The sequence below is a fragment of the Phyllobates terribilis genome, unplaced genomic scaffold (genome assembly GCF_046119375.1).
Source record: "Phyllobates terribilis strain yellow unplaced genomic scaffold, ASM4611937v1 Scaffold_5__5_contigs__length_657084704, whole genome shotgun sequence".
Classification (NCBI taxonomy): domain Eukaryota; kingdom Metazoa; phylum Chordata; class Amphibia; order Anura; family Dendrobatidae; genus Phyllobates; species Phyllobates terribilis.
In genome coordinates, this window is record NW_027362765.1 from 30,531,024 (window position 1) to 30,551,933 (window position 20,910).

At 45.3% G+C, this 20,910-nt stretch overlaps 1 protein-coding gene across 1 annotated transcript in view; it reads left to right on the forward strand.

The window, feature by feature from the left end:
- Positions 1-20,910, forward strand: part of LOC141271400 (uncharacterized) — a 139,467-nt gene that overhangs the window by 35,516 nt on the left and 83,041 nt on the right. The window contains exon 9 of the mRNA XM_073681489.1: positions 18,901-19,093. Within this exon, the coding sequence (XP_073537590.1) occupies positions 18,901-19,093 (193 nt within the window). The remainder of the gene's footprint in view (positions 1-18,900; positions 19,094-20,910) is intronic.

Genomic DNA, 20,910 nt, shown 5'->3' on the forward strand with positions numbered 1-20,910 from the left:
AGGTTCTTCAAAGTAGCCACCTTTTGCTTTGATGACTGCTTTGCACACTCTTGGCATTCTCTTGATGAGCTTCAAGAGGTAGTCACCGGAAATGGTCTTCCAACAATCTTGAAGGAGTTCCCAGAGATGCTTAGCACTTGTTGGCTCTTTTGCCTTCACTCTGCGGTCCATCTCACCCTAAACCATGTCGATTGGGTTCAGGTGTGGTGACTGTGGAGGCCAGGTCATCTGGCGTAGCACCCCATCACTCTCCTTCTTGGTCAAATAGCCCTTCATTTCTTAAAGCAATGATGGCCACTCGTTTTTCTTTACTTAGCTGCTTTTTTCTTGCCATAATACAAATTCTAACAGTCTATTCAGTAGGACTATCAGCTGTGCATCCACCAGACTTCTGCACAACACAACCAACCCCATTTATAAGGCAAGAAATCCCACTTACTAAACATGACAGGGCACACCTGTGAAGTGAAAACCATTCCCGGTGACTACCTCTTGAAGCTCATCAAGAGAATGACAAGATTGTGCAAAGCAGTCATCAAAGCAAAAGGTGGCTACTTTTAAGAACCGAGAATATAAGAAATATTTTCAGTTGTTTCACACTTTTTTGTTAAGTATATAATTCCACATGTGTTAATTCATAGTTTTGATGCCTTCAGTGTGAATGTACAATTTTCAGTCATGAAAATACAGAAAAATCTTTAAATGAGGTGTGTCCAAACTTTTGGTCTGTACTGTGTGTATATACATATAGATATATATATATCTATATATCTATCTATATATATCTATCTATATATATCTATATCAATATCTATATATATATAGATATATATAGATATATATAGATAGATAGATATATCTATATATATATACAGGCTGGACCATTTATTTGGATACACCTAAATTAAATCGGAATGGTTGGTGATCTCAACTTCCTGTTTGTGGCACATTAGTATATGGGAGGGGGAAAACTTTTCCAGATGGGTGGTGACCATGGTGGCCATTTTGAAGTCGTCCATTTTGGATCCAACTTTATTTTTTTCAATGGGAAGAGTGTCATGTGACACATCAAACTTATTGAGAATGTCATAAGAAAAACAATGGTGTGCTTGGTTTTAACGTAACTTTATTCTTTCATGAGTTTTTTACAAGTTTATGACCACTTATAAAATGTGTTCAATGTGATGCCTATTGTGTGGGATTGTCAATGCAACCCTCTTCCACTCTTGACACACTGATAGCAACACCGCAAAATAAATGCTAGCACAGGCTTCCAGTATCCGTTGTTTCAGTTTTCCCCATCTCATATACTAATGTGCCACAAACTGAAAGTTAATATCACCAACCATTCCAATTTAATTTAGGTGTATCCATATAAATGGCCCACCCTGTATATATGTAATTTTTATTTATATAGCGCCAACATATTCCGCAGCACTTTACAATTAAGTAGGGACATATATAGACAATATAAACAATACAATGTATCACACTTCAACAGTTAAAGGAGGAGTGAGGGCCCTGCTCGCAAGCTTACAATCTATATGTAAATGGAGGGACACAATTGGTTGAACATGTTCATCAGCCAGTATCTGTCTAAGAGCAGTTACCGTGTGCTATTGCATGCATGGAGGATATGGAAACAGATGAATACGCAGGGGCAGAGTAAGATTAATATTTAGGAGGGAACAGGGGAGAGTTAGGTTGGTGAGTTGAGGTGATAGGCTTGTCTAAACAGATGTGTTTTTAAAGCATGTTTGAAGACATGGGGGCGGTACGAAAGAAGTCTGGCACGGTACGAGAGAAGTCTTGGAGACTGAGGTGTGAAGTTCGGATCAAGGAGGATGTTCGTATTAGATCAGTTGCAGAACGGAGGGCACGGGAGGGTTGATAGAAAAGAGGGATGAGATATAGGTCGGTGCAGAACTGTGGAGAGCTTCGTGGGTGAGAGACATGAGTTTGTATTGTATTCTGTGGTGAATGGGTAACCTGTGCAATGGCTGGCACAGGGTAGAGGTGTCGGTGAAGCGTCCTGATAGAAATACGATCCTGGCTTCTGCATTCAGAATGGATTGGTGAGGGGAGAGTTTGTTTAGAGGGAGACCGATTAGAAGAGAGTTGCAGTAGTCCAGACGAGTGAGAAAAGTGAGAAAGGGTCGAATTCTGTAGATGTTTTTAAGGTGCAGGTGACATGAGTGAGTGAATGATTGAATATGGGGAATAAAGGAAAGTTGTGTGTCAAATATGACTCCAAAATGGAGAGCTTGCTGCTTGGGCGTTGTGGTGGCGCCACCCAGGGAAATTGAAAAGTCAGGTATAGGTAGGTTAGCAGAGGGAGAAAAAACAAGGAGTTCAGTTTTGGAGAGATCCAGTTTCAGATAGAGGGAGGACATGATGTTAGAGACCACGGACAGACAATCACTGGTATTTTGTATTAGAGTGGGGGTGATGTCAGGTGAAGAGGTATAAAGTTTGGTGTCATCAGCATAGAGATGACATATATGATGCATATACAGCAGTAGCACCTATGTAATGTGTATATAAAGCAGCATCACCTGTATAATGAATATGGACTGCTGTATATACATTATATAGGTGCTACTGCTGTGTATAATTGCAGTATCACCTACATAACATACAGTATATACAGCAATCTTTATAAATTATATAGGTGATACTGCAATTATACACAGCAATAGCATATATATAATGTATATACAGCAGTCCATATACATTATACAGGTAAAACTTAATGCTGTACATACATAAATGTTCTCTATTGGGACTCACCCAGATCCCTACGATTGGGTAGTAAGGTGCTGCAGCGTGTTCGTATCAGGGTTGCAGATGAGCAGATCCCTGGGGCCCGGCTCCGGCGAACGATCTCTGGGGCCCGGATCCGGCGAACGATCTCTGGGGCCGGTGAGCAGAGCGCAAACTCTGCCTTCAAAAAAAGGTTCTGATGCTGGTACAGGCCAGGCCAGCGTCAGAGAGCCCTGTGCGTGCTGTGGCGGCCCTTTAAAACTTCTTAATAAGCCTGTGTGCGTGCTCTCTCCCCTGTATGCACTGAGAATGGCCGCTGTGGCTCACACAAGCGCTGACAAGGGCTGCCTTGGCACGCACGGCGGCCTTATCAGCATGTGTAAGTGGGAGCGCGCACATGGGCTTATTCAAAAGTTTTAAAGGGCCGGCGGCCCACGTTACAGCCCAGAGCCGCCGGACCCCCGGGCATATGCCCGCCTTGGCAGATTGCCAATCCGGGCCTGCTAGCTATGAGCGCGGACCCCTGGGCGGCCCTCATAGCAATCTGGCAATGACGATCATGTGACGGGGTCGCCGATGTGGGGAGCCAGTGATGCGCTTCCGGGAAGCGCAAGTTAAATGCCGCTGTCAGAGATTGACATTTAACTAGTTAACAGCCGCGGGTGGATCGCGATTCCACCTGCGGCTTTTAGGGGCACATGACAGCTGTACAGATCAGCTGTGAAGTGCTCGGAAAGGTGCGGCCTCAGGGCCGGAGCCCGCACCAAAGGGAGGGAGCTGATGTGTGTCGTACTATTACGACACACATCAGCTCCCTCCCTTTGGTGCTGATGTGTGTCGTACTATTACGACTTACATCAGAAAGGGGTTAACACTTACTGGACACAGCAGGTGCACAATACAACTGTCAACATAGTCCCCTACTGGGGCTGATTGTAGCAACCGTGGAAACACACTGACGTGTAGAGACCAATTCATTTGAATGTGTCTAGGTGTGTAAGTGTCTCTGGTGCTTGTGAAAACTGGCACCACACGTTGCACACAGATCAAACCCCATTGTTGCGCATGCTGGAAGTCACTGGAGCAGAAGTCACAGAGAGCTAGAGCGCAGCAGTAAAATAGACCAGGGAGAAAAAAACGCACCTTAAGCTATAGGCGCATTGCACATGTGCGGGATGTGCAGCTCTAGACTGCACGTCACAGGACCCTGTAATGTGCAGGGGAGGGGGGAAAATTTACATTAATTAGGTAGGCGGGAATTTTTTGGCGGTCCCTGGTTGCCAAGCCTAGGAAAACGGATTTTATAAAAAGATATTTCTCTGCAATCAGACTGTTAATATGAGCCATACAGGTATGTATAGATTTACATTTCTATAACCTGTATGCCCATATTAGAGGTCTGATAACTCCCGGGGGGGGGGGGGGGGCAGATTCCCTTTAAACACTGCCTACATTCCTGCTCTAATCTAAGCTCTTCCTCCTAGATCAACTCTCCCTGAACTGCTTCCAGAAGATAGTGTAATGAGCATCACATCATCGGGTCTTATATAAGACCTGATGATGTGATGCGACTGGCCAACCACAGTAATGCCAGTAGAAAACATGGCTACGGCATTACTGTGAATAACAGGCAATCCTGCATGTTTATTGGCTAACAGCCACGAAACATGCAGGGACTCGAGCACCCGCGATACTCGATCGAGTAACGAGCATACCTGAGCACCCTGATGCTTGATCCAGTATTGAGCAGTGGCGAGCACGCTCTCTCTTCACTAGTGAGGAGCAAATAATGCTGTAAACGTGGCCAAGAATCTGTGTTAGACCACATTCACATGTTCAGTATTTGGTCAGTATCTTACATCAGTATTTGTAAGCCGAAACCAGATAATAATAGAAACACATGTACCACTGGTGCATTTTTCTCCCACTCCTGGTTTTGGTTTACAAATATCAATATAAGATACCGACCAAATACTGAACGTGGCCTAAGTAAGAGACCGGGAGAAACTCATGCCAAGATGCCACAAATCTAAAACACAGAGAACACCGGACCCCCGGGAGTGAGCTCAGGGCAGATAGTGGGGCTGTAAGGGGAAAACTGGGTGTGCCAAGGAAGGAGGAACAATAATATAAACACAGCTCCGTACACTTCGTTCACACGGGGCTGCGCTTCGTACACCTTATACACATGCGGCTCCGCTCTGTACACACGTGGCTGCGCTCCGTACACGCGCGGCTCCACTCCATACACCTCATACACACGCGGCTCCGCACACCTCGTACACGCGCGGCTCCGCTCCGCACACCTCGTACACGCGCGGCTCCGCTCCCTACGCCTCGTACACGCGCGGCTCCGCTCCGTACGCCTAGTACACGCGCGGCTCCGCTCCGTACGCCTCGTACACGCGCGGCTCCGCTCCGTACGCCTCGTACACGCTTGACTCCGCTCCGTACGCCTCGTACACGCGCGGCTCCGCTCCGTACGCCTCGTACACGCGCGGCTCCGCTCCGCACACCTCGTACACGCGCGGCTCGGCTCCGCACACCTGGTGCACGCGCGGCTCGGCTCCGCACACCTGGTGCACGCGCAGCTCGGCTCCGCACACCTCGTGCACGCGCGGCTCGGCTCCGCACACCTCGTGCACGCGCGGCTCGGCTCCGCACACCTCGTGCACGCGCGACTCCGCTCCGCACACCTCGTACATGCGCGGCTCCGCTCCGTACACCTCGTACACGCGCGGCTCCGCTCCGTACACCTCGTACACGCGCGGCTCCGCTCCGTACACCTCGTACACGCGCGGCTCCGCTCCGTACACCTCGTACACACGCGGCTCCGTACACCCCGTACACACGCGGCTCCGCTCCGTACACCTCGTACACGCGCGGCTCCGTACACCCCGTACACACGCGGCTCCGCTCCGTACACCTCGTACACACGCGGCTCCGTACACTCCGTACACCTCGTACACACATGGCGCGGCTCCGTACACCCCGTACACACGCGGCTCCGCTCCGTACACCTCGTACACACGCGGCTCTGCTCCGTACACCTCGTACACACGCGGCTCCGCTCCGTACACCTCGTACACACACGGCTCTGCTCCGTACACCTCGTACACACGCGGCTCCGTACACCCCGTACACACGCGGCTCCGCTCCGTACACCTCGTACACACGCGGCTCCGTACACACGCGGCTCTGCTCCGTACACCTCGTACACGCGCGGCTCTGCTCCGTACACCTCGTACACGCGCGGCTCTGCTCCGTACACCTCGTACACGCGCGGCTCTGCTCCGTACACCTCGTACACGCGCGGCTCTGCTCCGTACACCTCGTACACGCGCGGCTCTGCTCCGTACACCTCGTACACGCGCGGCTCCGCTCCGTACACCTCGTACACGCGCGGCTCCGCTCCGTACACCTCGTACACGCGCGGCTCCGCTCCGTACACCTCGTACACGCGCGGCTCCGCTCCGTACACCTCGTACACGCGCGGCTCCGCTCCGTACACCTCGTACACGCGCGGCTCCGCTCCGTACACCCCGTACACGCGCGGCTCTGCTCCGTACACCCCGTACACGCGCGGCTCGGCTCCGTACACCTCGTACACGCGCGGCTCGGCTCCGTACACCTCGTACACACGCGGCTCGGCTCCGTACACCTCGTACACACGCGGCTCCGCTCCGTACACCTCGTACACACGCGGCTCCGCTCCGTACACCCCGTACACGCGCGGCTCCGTACACCCCGTACACACGCGGCTCCGTACACACGCGGCTCCGCTCCGTACCCCTCGTACGCGCGCGGCTCCGCTCCGTACACCTCGTACACGCGCGGCTCCGCTCCGTACACCTCGTACACGCGCGGCTCCTCTCCGTACACCTCGTACACGCGCGGCTCTGCTCCGTACACCTCGTACACGCGTGGCTCCGCTCCGTACACCTCGCACACACACGGCTCTGCTCCGTACACCTCGTACACACGCGGCGCCGTACACCTCGTACACACGCTCGGCTCCGCTCCGTACACCTCGTACACACGCGGCTCCGCTCCGTACACCTCGTACACACGCGGCTCCGCTCCGTACACCTCGTACACGCGCGGCTCTGCTCCGTACACCTCGTACACACGTGGCTCCGCTCCGTACACCTCGTACACGCGCGGCTCCGCTCCGTACGCCTCGTACACACGCGGCTCTGCTCCTTACACCTCGTACACACGCGGCTCTGCTACATCCACACTGTAAACCCCTCCTGACCCCACACATAACCTTCCCCTCATCCAGCACCATGACAACCAGCACAGCAGAGTCTGCATCCACTGAGGCCCCTGATCATGTGACCCCTGACTCCTCCCCTCCTGTGACCTCATCACAGGTCCTGTGCGCACAGAACAGCCATATATGTGGTGGCGGCTCTGCAGGTGGAGGTATGTGGAGATCCCCCATTACTGGGCGCGGCGGGCATTAACCCTTTCAGCGCTGAGGCTGTTTTGGTGTTTTTCTGCTGCCACTTTATAAGAATCATGATGTTTTTGTTCCTTTCCTCTGATAGATACATATCACCCAACTTGAAAAAAAACATTGCTCCCATAGTACAGTGCCCCTTTCTTGCCCCCCACATTCAGTACAATATTCCCACAGTACCACCATCCCCACTATACAGTATAATGTTCCCCAGTACCGTCATCACCCCCACATAGTATAATGTGAGGCTTGCAAGGGAGACCAAAAGCAATAGAAAAGGATTTTGGGGGTATGTCAAAAGCAAAAGAAAAGTCAAAGATGCTATAGGATTTTTACAGGATGAAAAGGGTGAAGTGATCAAAAAATGATGTTTAGAAGGCCGAACTTTTAAATTTCAATTTAGCATCTGTGTTCTCTAAGAAATCAAATGAAACATCAACTGATCTTGACAGCTCTATCGAAAGAATAAAATAATCCATATTATCTATAAACAGAAAGATGTGAAGGAAAGTCTTTAGTTAATTTAAATGAATTTAAATACTGAAAGAGATAGCAAAGGAAATTGCAGAACGACTGTCCAGAATCTTTGAAAATTCCTGTTGAACAAGAGAAGTGCCAGAAGATTGGAGAAAGACAAATCTTGTCCCTATCTTCAAAAAGGGAAAGAAGATGGAGCCAGGAAATTACTGGCCAGTGAGCCTTACTTCTATTTGATATTTGAACAAATTGTTAAACATGTATGTAAGTACTTGGATGAGAATACAGAAATTAACCAGAGTCAGCATGGGTTTGCAGCAAACAAGCCATGCCAGACTAATCTAATTTCCTTCTATGATGGAATCACTAACTGGGTGGATCAGGGAAATGCGGTAGGTATAGTATATCTCGACTTCAGCAAAGCATTTTATAAAGTATCTCATAATATCCTCATTGAAAAAATGATCAAGTATGGGATTGACAAGGCTACGGTTAGTTGGATTCATAACTGGCTGTGATCGTACTCAAAGAGTGGTAATAAATGGTTGCATATCCAATTGGAAGTGTTTCAAGTGGGGTACCACAAGGCTCTGTCCTGGCCCTAGTATTGTTCAATATTTTTATAAATAATAATCTATATAAGGGAACTGAACTTAATCTACTCAAATTTGCAGACCATGCAAAGGTAGAGGGGATAGCTAAAACTAGAGAAGACAGAAAGGATTCAGAAGGATCTCGATGTAATGCACACGCCCGGACTGACTGGCGTGTGCGTGTATATGTAGTGATTCCACTGGACTGTACCGGAGAGTGAATGCCTGGAGGGGCGTAACTAAGTATCCACCCGACCCGACCAAGGTCGCACGACGGCATACGACGCCAGTGCACCAATGAGGAACCGAGCAGAGAGACCAGGTGCTACTCCAGGCCAGACCCCAGACACGGTTGTTGACCCACACCGGGGAATACAGGAACAAGCAGGTTAGGCTGGCACACAGACCGGTGGCTGCTGGCAAGCATGACTGGTATGCAGTACAGACTGGGACTCAGGAACAGAACCGCAGATGCGGTGGACAAACACAGCAGAGTGAGGCGGCCCAGAGCGGCGAGCAAGAGCAGAGCAAGACGAGGCCGCCTGGAGCTTTGAGCGAGAGTGGAGCAGGACGAGACTGCCGGAGCAGTGAGCAAGAGTGGAGCAGGATGAGACTGCCGGAGCAGCGAGCAAAGGGTCAGAGCAGAGCGAGACTGCCGGAGCAGTGAGCAAAGGGTCAGAGCAGAGCGAGACTGCCGGAGCAGCGAGCAAAGGGTCAGAGCAGAGCGAGACTGCCGGAGCAGCAAGCAAAGGGTCAGAGCAGAGCGAGACTGCCGGAGCAGCGAGCAAAGGGTCAGAGCAGAGCGTGACTGCCGGAGCAGCAAGCAAAGGGTCAGAGCAGAGCGAGACTGCTGGAGCAGCGAGCAAAGGGTCAGAGCAGAGCGAGACTGCCGGAGCAGCGAGCAAGAGTGGAGCAGGACGAGACTGCCGGAGCAGCGAGCAAAGGGTCAGAGCAGAGCGAGACTGCCGGAGCAGCGAGCAAAGGGTCAGAGCAGAGCGAGACTGCCGGAGCAGTGAGCAAGAGCAGAGCGGAAACCGCAGGAGCGGTGAGCAAGGCAGAGCGGAAACCGCAGGAGCGGTGAGCAAGGCAGAGCGGAGCGGAAACCGCAGGAGCGGTGGGCGAGGCAGGGCAGAGGGGACAGGGCTCTGTTCACACGGAACAGACAGGAAGGGAAAGGCAGAATCAGATACCCACAGGGTACTTGCAGAGAAGTAGCGAGTGGACCACAAACTCACAAACGGAAGTACAGTGACAACGAGCAGGAGTTAGGTACGAGTTCAGACTCTGCAGAAAAAGGGAAGGTACGGACATAGAGAAAAACAGGAAACAGGCTAGGAGAGTATTCAGACAAGAACAGACACAGCAGCAAGATACAGGAGCGGGTCTAGGTATGCAGCCCCTAGAAGGCGGAAGGAACAGGCTAGGAGCGTGTTCAGACAGGGACAGACAAGATACAGGAGCTGGTCTAGGTATGCGGCCCCTAGAAGGCGGAACGAACAGGCAAGGAGCGTGTTCAGACAGGCCTGGAATTACAGCCTCCAGGAAAGGCAGAAAGACAGCTGGCTAGAGTGCACAGACAGGACACAGTTCAGACACGGGAACTGATACCGCAAGGCAAGAAACATAGACAGGACCTGGCACATCAGTGACAAGAAGCCAACTGACAGAACAAGATGCTCAGGCATGGATTTCAAGGAGGAGCTGGTTTAAATACCAAAATACCAGGTGACAGACAGCAATAGGCTGAGGACGCATTAGGGGTGTGTCTGCAGCAGCTACAAGAAACAGGAAGCTCGGCGGGCGTCGCCCTAAGCAGCCAAAGCAAAGCAGAGATTATGGAAAGGAGCCAGAGTGGCAGTCTGGACTGGAAATCAAGGGCGCGCTCTTGCACAGTGGGAGAAGGACCACTATGCAAGGACGCCGCCAGGTATGTTACACTCGGTAAGCTTGAACAATGGGTAGCGACTAATAGAATGGTATATAACAGGGAGAAATGCAAGATTCTACATCTGGGCAATAAAAACGAAAATGACATCTACAGAATGGGAGGAAGTAAACTAAGCAACAGCAAGTTGAAAAAGACTTGGGTATACTAATAGATCACAGATTGAACATGAAGCAACAGTGTGATGCCGCAGCAAAAAAAGTCAAACACAGTTCTGGGATGTATTAAAAGCATAGAGTCTAGATCACGTGAAGTAATTGTCCCCCTCTACTCCTCCTTGGTCAGACCTCATCTGGAATACTGTGTCCAGTTCTGGGCACCACATTTTAAAAAAGGCATTGAAAAACTGGAGCAAGTCCAGAGAAGAGCTACTAGGATGGTGAACTGAATGCAAGCTATGTCCTAGGAGGAACGGTTAAACGATCTGGGAATGTTTAGCTTACAAAGAAGGCTAAGAGAAGACTTAATAGCTGTCTACAAATATCTGAAGGGATGTCATAGTGTAGAGAGATCATTCTTATTCTCATTTTAATATAGAAACAAGAGGATCAATGGAATGAAACTGAAAGGGAGAAGATATAGATAATAATATTAGATTTTAGAAAAAAGGGAGATCAATGAGTGAAACAGGCTGCCACGAGAGGTGGTGAGTTGTCCTTCTTTTAAAATCTTCAGAGGCTGTACAGACATCTGTCTTAAATGGTTTAGTGAATCCTGCATCAAGCAGTGGGTTGGACACAATGACCCTGGAGGTCCCTTCCAACTCTAACATTCTATGATTCTGTCATTCTACTTGAGTGTACGAAGTAACTCGTCTTGTAGGATACTCAAATATAGCTCAGCATTGAGACGACCATCGATCCTGGTCAAGTATCCAATGCCTTTGGCTGTGAAACAACCCCATATCATTAGGCTTCCTCCATCGAACTTGACATTTCCTTAAATTTCTCGATCATTTAGCCCCTTTTTCCCTTGTTTCCTCCAGATCCATTTAGGGCTGTGGAGTTGGAGTCAGAGTCGTGGAGTAAAATATATAATAAATTGGGTACAGTAGTTCAATGCAGTTTCTGGGGAATATTTTTTCATAAGAATTTGGGAAAGTTATGAACTGTCCTATAAATGTCTGTCCTATTCCTGATCTAAAAGTCTAGATTTTTAGCTGAGATTAATCTGTACTACAGTAAATCACTTAAACATGAGCCATGTATGAGGGAGTTGGAGTCGGTGTCATGGAAATTGAGGAGTCTGAGGTTTTGCTTACCGACTCCACAGCCCTGGACCCATTTGCACCCATCAGAGCCTAGTCTATTAACTTTCATCTCTTCTCTCCAAATCACCCATTTCCAGTCTTCTACTGTTCACTTTTCGTACTTTTTTGGCAACTCAAGTCAACGCTTCTGATGATATTGAAGTCGAGGCTTCTTCACCTTTTTTTCAGTCACCATTCCAGACTTGTGTAATGTGCGTCACACGGTGATCTCTCTATTAAGAAACATACGAGCCACCTCCACTGCTGTGTTTGCCGCCCCAGAACTGATAGACCTTGTGATGAGCCAACTTGTTGACTCTGACATTGTGCCTGAACCTTTTGAATGGATGGACGGACTATATTTCATATTCTTTCAACTGTCATGGCACTTGCATAATGCAGTTTGGCAATTTTCTAGGCCGATAGACGGCTATCGATGAGCTGGATGATGTTGTTTTTCTTTTCTTGGGAAATTTTCTTCATGGCTGCTCCTTGATTTGAACCAGTGACCTTTCACTTGGGAATCAACCTAATAACATACTGAGCTATTAGGAAATGTGAAAACAGCCTGTGTTTTGTACTACAGTGGCTTGCAAAAGCATTCACCCACCCTTGACATTTTTCCTGTTTTGCTACCTCACAACCTGGAATTTCACTGTTTTTTGAGGGTTTGCTTAATTTCATGTAAAGAACAAGCCTACAACTATCAACATTTTGGTTTTCCTTTTCTTGTGAAGAAAACAACAAATAGGACGAAATAACTTTAATCTTCAGTGTTCATAATTATTCACCCCCCTAAAGTCAGTACTTTGTAAAGCCTCCTTTTGCGGCAATTACAACTGCAGGTCGCTTTGGATAAGTCTCTATGAGCTTTCCACAACTTGCCACTGGGATTTTTGCCCATTCCTCAAGGCAAAACTGCTGAAACTCCTTCAAGTTAGATAGTTTCCTCTGGTGGACCGCAATCTTCCAGTCTAACCACAGAGTCTCAATTGGATTAAGGTCTGGGCTTTGACTAGGCCACTCCAAAACAATTACACATTTCCCCTTAAACCACTCGAGTGTTGCTTTAGTAGTAGGCTTTGGGTCATTGTTTTGTTGTAAGGTGAAACTCCATCCCAGTCTCAAATCAGTGTCAGACTGAAACCGTTTTTGCTCAAGAATATCCCTGTATTTCGTACTATCCATCCCTGTCTCTGCTGCCAAAAACATCCTCATAGTATGATGCTGCCACCACCATGTTTCACCGTGGTGATGGTGTTCTTGGGGTGATGAGCTTTATTGGTTTGTCACCAGACATAGCGTCTACCTTGGTGGCCAAAAAGTTAAATTTTGGTCTCATCTCACCACAGGACGTTTCTCTAATACATTTGGGGAGTCTCCCACATGTCTTTTGGCAAACTCAAAACGAGCCTTACAATTTTTGCTTGTATATAAAGACTTTTTTCTGCCCGCTCTTCCATAAAGGCCACCTACATTGAGTGTACCGCTTATTTTGTTCATATCGACAGATACTCCAGTCTCTGCTTGGGAACTCTGCAGCTCCTCCATGGTTACCTTTGGTCTCTGTGCTGCCTCTCTGATTAATGCACACCTTGTTCGCCCTGAGAGTTTTAGTGGACAGCCCTCTCTTGGCAGGTTTGTTGTGGTAACATGTTCTTTACATTTGATGATAATGGACTTTATGGTGCTTCGGGGGATCACCCAAAATTGGGATATTTTTTTATAACCCAATCCTGACTTCCCAACAACTTTGTCCCTGATGTCTGTGGAGATGTCCTTGATCTTCATGTTGTTGTTTGATTAGTAGTCCTCTTGAATAATGGTGTTCCAGCCTCTGTGGCCTTTCAGAAAAGGTGTGTATATACTGACAGACCATATGACTCTTAGATTGCACACAGGTGGATTGCCTTTCACTAAGCATATGGCTTAATATGAAGGTAATTGCTTGCACCAGAAATGTTAATCATAGAATCATAGAATGGTAGAGTTGGAAGGGACCTCCTGGGTCATCTGGTCCAACCCCCTGCTCAAAGCAGGATTCACTAGATCATCTCAGACAGATGTCTGTCCAGCCTCTGTTTGAAGACGTCCATTGAAGGGGAACTCACCACCTCTCGTGGCAGCCTGTTCCACTCATTAATCACCCTAACTGTCAAAAAGTTTTTTCTAATATCTAATCTGTGTCTCCTCCCATTTAGTTTCATCCCATTGCTTCTAGTCTTTCCTTGTGCAAATGAGAATAAAGATGATCCTTCTACAATGTGACAGCCCTTGACATATTTGTAGACAGCTATTAAGTCTCCTCTCAGTCTTCTTTTTTGCAAGCTAAACATTCCCAAATCCTGCAACCGTTCCTCATAGGACATGGTTTGCAGACCAGTCACCATTCTGGTCGCTCTTCTCTGAACTTGCTCCAGTTTGTCGATGTCTTTTTTAAAATGTGGTGCCCAAAACTGTACACAGTATTCCAGATGAGGTCTGACCAAAGAGGAGTAAAGACCGATAATGACTTCACGTGATCTAGACTGTATGCTTCTGTTAATACATCCCAGAATTGTATTTGCCTTTTTTGCTGCTGCATCACACTGTTGACTCATGTTCAGTCTATGATCTATTAGTATACCTAAGTCTTTTTCACATGTACTGTTGATTAGCTCTATTCCTCCCATTCTGTATATGCTTTTTTCATTTTTATTGCCCAGATGTAGTACTTTGCATTTTTCCCTGTTAAAAACCATTCTGTTGGTTGCTGCCCACTGCTCCAGTTTATTTAGGTCTTTTTGAATCCTCTCTCTCTCTTCTCTAGTATTAGCTATCCCTCCTAGCTTTGTGTCATCAGCAAATTTAATCAGTTTACCCTCAATTCCTTCATCTAAATCATTGATAAAGATGTTGAACAATACAGGTCCCAGGACGGAGCCCTGTGGTACCCCACTTGAGACATTCATCCAGCTGGATGTGAAGCCATTTACAACCACCCTTTGAGTCCGATCACTAAGCCAGTTATGAATCCACCTAACAGTTGCCTGGTCCATTGCATACTTGGTAATTTTTTCAATAAGGATGATGTGAGATACTTTGTCAAATGCTTTGCTGAAGTCAAGATATACTATATCTACAGCATTTCCCTGATCCACCCAGTCAGTGATTCTGTCATAGAAGGAAATTAAGTTAGTCTGACATGACTTGTTAGTTACAAACCCATGCTGACTCTGGTTAATCACTTCATTCTTATCCATGTACTTACATACATGTTGTTTAATAATTTGTTCAAAGATCTTTCCTGGTATAGAAGTCAGACTCACCGGCCTATAGTTCCCTGGGTCCACCTTCTTCCCCTTTTTGAAGATAGGAACAACATTTGCTCTTCTCCAGTCTTCTGGGACTTCTCCTGTTCTCCAAGAATTTTCAAAGATTATGGAGAGTGGTTCTAAAATTTCTTCTACAATCTCCTTCAGTACTCTGGGGTGTAATTCATCTGGACCTGGAGACTTGAACTCATTTATGTTAGCTAAATATTCCCTCACAATATTTCTGTTTACTGATAACTTGGATTCCTCTATTCCTTTAAAAGGACAGTGAAGATCAGTTGATGTTACATTTTCTTTCTGAGAGAAAACAGATGCAAAATAGGAATTAAAAAGTTCGGCCTTCTCAACATCCTCTCTTACCATTTCTCCATTTTCATCCTGTAAAAATCCTATAGCATCTTTGACTTTTCTTTTACTTTTGACATACCCCCAAAATCCTTTTTTATTGCTTTTGACATCTCTTGCAAGCCTTAATTCATTGTCAGCTTTAGCTAACCTGATACGTGCCCTGCAGGATCTGCAGACTGCATTATAATCTTCTTTAGATATGCCTCCCTCTTTCCATTTAATAAACATTTCTTTCTTTCTTTTTAGCATGTGTTTAAGTTCTGTGTTCATCCATCCTGGTTTCCTTAAATGCTTCCCATTCTTCCTACTTTTCGGGATTGTTAACGATTGTGCTTTGAGAATCTCATTTTTAAAAATTTCCCATCCTTCCTGGACATTTTTGTCCTTAAGGACATCCAGCCATTGGATCCCTCCTATTCTCTTTCTGAGTCTCTTAAAATCTGCCTTTCTAAAATCTAACCTTGAAGTTTGAGTCTTCACATGTCTTCCTCCTCTAGTTATCCAAAATTCTATAATAGCATGATCGCTGCCTCCTAGGGTCCCAGCCACCTTTACCTCCTCAACCATTTCCTCCCTGTTTATAAGGATTAGATCCAAAGTAGCAGATCCCCTTGTTTTCTCCCCTACCTTTTGGAAGATAAAGTTGTCAGCAAGAGAGGATAAGAATTTGCTTGACCTGTTAGTTTTACTTGAGAGTTTAGGGGCTTCATCGCAAAAGGTGTGAATACAACTTCACATGACAATTTTTAGTTATTTGATGCCATATATTTAATTTCTGCCTATATTTTTCTCACTTCACTTCATCAACTTAGGCTATTTAGCGCTGATGCATCACACACAAATCAGATTACAAAAATATTTAAACACAGGTTGTAATGTAACAAAATCTGCAGGAAGAAAAAGCTTTTTCCACCATCAGGAGCAAATAGTAAAATTGCAGTGACATGACAATAATTTGCATAACTAATCATGTGCTAAATAGTTGCAAGTCAAATTTATGTACAGTTATATGAAAAAGTTTGGGCACCCCTATTAATCTTAAGCTTAATGTTTTATAAAAATTGGTGTTTTTGCAACAGCTATTTCAGTTTGATATATGTAATAACTGTTGGACACAGTAATGTTTCTGCCTTGAAATGAGGTTTATTGTACTAACAGAAAATGTGCAATCTGCATTCAAACAAAATTTGACAGGTGCATAAGTATGGGCACCTCACCAGAAAAGTGACATTAATATTTAGTAGATCCTCCTTTTGCAAAAATAACAGCCTCTAGTCGCTTCCTGTAGCTTTTAATGATTTCCTGGATCCTGGATAAGGTATTTTTGACCACTCCTCTTTACAAAACAATTCCAGTTCAGTTAAGTTTGATGGTCGCCGAGCATGGACAGCCCTCTTCAAATGATCCCACAGATGTTCAATGATATTCAGGTCTGGGGACTGGGATGGCCATTCCAGAACATTGTAATTGTTCCTCTGCATGAATGCCTGAGTAGATTTGGAGTGGTGTTTTGGATCATTGTCTTGCTGAAAGATCCATCCCCTGCGTAACTTCAACTTTGTCACTGATTCTTGAACATTATTGTCAAGAATCTGCTGATACTGAGTGGAATCCATGCGTCCCTCAACTTTAACAAGATTCCCGGTGCTGGCATTGGCCACACAGCCCCAAAGCATGATGGAACCTCCACCAAATTTTACTGTGGGTAGCAAGTGTTTTTCTTGGAATGCTGTGTTTTTTTGCCGCCATGCATAACGCCTTTTTGTATGACCAAACAACTCAATCTTGGTTTCATCAGTCCACAGGACCTTCTTCCAAAAAGAAATTGGCTTCTCCAAATGTGCTTTTGCATACCTCAGCCGACTCTGTTTGTGGCGTGCTTGCAGAAACGGCTTCTTTCGCATCACTCTCCCATACAGCTTCTCCTTGTGCAAAGTGCATTGTATAGTTGACCGATGCACAGTGACACCATCTGCAGCAAGTTGATGCTGCAGCTCTCTGGAGGCGGTCTGAGGATTGTCCTTGACTGATCTCACCATTATTCTTCTCTGCCTTTCTGATGTTTTTCTTGGCCTGCCACTTCTGGCCTTAACAAGAACTGTCCCTGTGTTCTTCCATTTCCTTACTATGTTCCTCACAGTGGAAACTGACAGGTTAAATCTCTGAGACAGCTTTTTGTATCCTTCCCCTGAACAACTATGTTGAATAATCTTTGTTTTCAGATCATTTCACAGTTGTTTTGAGGAGCCCATGATGCCACTCTTCAGAGGAGATTCAAACAGGAGAACAACTTGCAAGTGGCCACTTTAAGTAGCTTTTCTCATGATTGCATACACCTGTCTATGAAGTTCAAAGCTCAGTGAGGTTACAAAACCAAAAAAAGTGCTTTAGTAAGTCAGTAAAAAGTAGGTAGGAGTATTTAAAACAAGAAAATGATAAGGGTGCCCATACTTATGCACCTGTCTAATTTTTGTGTGAATGCAGATTGCACATTTTCTGTTAGTACAATAAACCTCATTTCAAAGCAGAAACATTACTGTGTCCAACAGTTATTACATATATCAAACTGAAATAGCTGTTGCAAAAACACCAATTTTTATAAAACATTAAGCTTAAGATTAATAGGGGTGCCCAAACTTTTTCATATAACTGTATGAGATAGCCAAGATGATTGTCTATCAAATGATATTAGTCTCAAATTTGAAGCAGTAGTGGATGGTGAGATATGGAGCCTGAAAGTCAAAAGTTCAAAACGTTGTTACCCTTTTGCTCGTCATTGTGTATATGTGGATTTATAGTCCACCCAAATTGAACATAAATTACTTCTCTTATTCCCTATCCTTGGTGACTCCCTGCATTACCTCGGAGATTGGCATTATAAAGTTAACACAATTGGCGCCCCCCCCTCAACAAAGACTATCCCTCTATGTCCCTGATTGAACCTCATTCTAATAGATATTGTTTAATCATGGGGAATCAAACATCCATATGTCAGATAACTCTATACTAATGGGGGTAATATATCCAGGTATCATATGACAAAGCACTATTTAACAGGTGGGTGGTGAGATATGGAGCCTGACAATCATTTGGCTGATGTCTATTCCTCCCGACTCCACCATACACAACCTTTCTACCCAGCTGAGCTTTCCAATGATCTTTAGGAGAAAGTCGTGGGCCGAGGATTATCTCCAGGGGAGCAAGCAGATCAGCTGGTGAAATTCGATATGCCAGATCCTTCTCCCCTGACATCATGTGACTGGAGGCCAATTCCCCCTGAAATCAGCGGTTTCTGCCAACTTTAGTCTAATGTGTATGGGAGCCTTAAGAGGTAACTTATTAGACGCTGCCTCAAGACCGTCCTAATAGACTTTTGTACATTGCAGACCTATTACACAGGTCTGTGACCAAAAAGCTGTTTGATTATTTTCATATTCCATTTCCTTCCGTTTCATACCCCAATCTTCACTCAGCAATTCGTCCCATCTCCCATGGCACAGATATACCAGTACCCAAAGCCCCTGCTACATTGGAAGAGATTCCGATGAAGGTGGAATCATACCTGAACCAGATGACGAATCAAGTTCTGACTTTGAAGATGATACAAGACCAAATTTTTTTTCCCAGGAGGGGATGAAGGATTTAGTAAGGCACTTGAATCTTCCCAAAGATGCCGCTGAGTTACTCGGATCAAGGCTCAAAAGCAGGAATTTAATGTTACCAGGAGAGTCTTTTTCTTGATTCAGACATCGTGAAAAGGAGTTCGTTCCTTACTTTGCCCAGGAAGACAAGTTGGCTTATTGCATCGATGTCAAAGGTTTGATGGGTCAATTCAAAATCCAAAATGATTTGGCGCAATGGCGTCTTTTTATAGTTTCGTCAAAAAGAAGTCTCAAAGCAGTTTTACTCAACAATGGAAGTTTTTACGCTTCCATCCCTGTAGGTCATTGTGTACACTTGAAGGAAACCTACGTGAACTTGTAATTGGTTCTTCGTAAACTTAAATATGAAGACCACAGTTGGCAAGTGTGTGTGGATTTCAAGGTCTTGTGCATGCTGCTCGGGCAACAAGCTGGGTATAACAAATACCCTTGTTTTCTATGTCTGTGGGACAGTCGAGACCAACAAAATTACGGGACCAACCAAGAAGAGTTAGCAGCCGAGGGTGCTCACAATAGGGGAAAAAAATGTCCTCCAAGAAACTTTGGTACCTCCCTATAAAGTTCTTCTACCACCTCTCCACATAAAATTGGGCTTGAGGAAGTAATTCATAAAATCACTTCCAAGAGATGGGGAATGTTTCAAATACTTAGTCACAAAGTTTCCAAGACTCTCGAAGGAAAAATTGAAGGAAGGTTTGTTTGTCGAACCAGACGTTAGAAGGCTTATAGCTGATAAAGAGTTTGTCAATAGGATGACTGATCCTCAAAAAAAGGGTGGATTGCATTTAAAGAGGTCGTAGAGAAATTTTTAGGCAATAAAAAAGATCCTGATTGCAAACAGATCGTCAGAGGAATGCTGAAAGCATTTCAAGCCTTAGGTTGCCTGATGAGTTTCAAAGTGCATTTCCTCCAGTCACACCTTGACTACTTTCCTGAAAATTTGGGAGCTGTGAGTGAAGAGCAAGGTGAACGATTCCACCAGGACATTAAAGGGATGTAAAAAATATACCAGTGAAAATGGAGCATTACAATGATGGCAGACTACTGTTAGATGCATCAGAGAGACATTTCAGATGCACTCACAAGCGTAAATGTGCCAAGAGGAGCCTCACAGGGAAAGAAAATGATTTTAGTGATTGTTAGTGAGCTCATTTCAGTTCAAAAATGATTTTCTTGAAAAATTTGTAATAAAATTTTTTTTATAAGTCTCTTTTCATTTATTTCACAGTATTGCCTTTTTTAACATACTGTAGTTACCTAAATTGTCAGGAAACGTGATGTCCTATGACAAAACGGAGGTCATTTTCGGATTAAGCGCACCAAAAAACATACGGATTACATGGAATAACCAAAACAGCTCTTGAAATTTTATTTTTTGCAGGCCTGTGTTATTTGGCATTTAGGAAACCTAGTAGACCCCCACAAATGAGCGGATGAGGAGGGAAAATGAGAAGTACAATGGAGCTCTGTCACTCTATCTACTTTATTAGATACCAGGGGTACTTTTGACAAATAATTAAAGTGGCAGGATTAGCATTACAGCTATGCCCATAATATATCTGCAGCAAACATGTATGATGTGCAAAAAGAGATCATTGTTTTAAACATCTGGCATAAAAGGTGCATCATGTGTCTCATGATTTTTGTGTAGTGTTTTACAAGTTTTTTCATTTAATATAAAGAAGCCTAAGGAGAAAATCCCAGAAAAAACATCATATTCATGGTAAAAAAAAAACAAAACATAAAACACTGTACATTTAGACATTTAGATTTTGGCATCATATAACTCCTGTCAGCTTTTATAAATGCCACAAACTTTAGTATCTCTTCTGATGTCCCAGAGGTGTTCACTGATGCGTCTTCTAAATTAATATTTTGTTTTTCTCACCTAATTTAAAGGACCGTTACATGTCGCCTTATGTATAACACCTGTTGTTTTGCAGTTCCCCAAATCTCTGATAAAACCTGTTTGTTTGAAGACGCCTCAGTGAAGCTCCTACACTGTCTAATGCAGTTATAGAAACCACAGTCACCATGTATGAATGTGTCGCAGGGTCTACGGTCTAGCCAAGTACCGTCCGGTGTTTTTTTAAT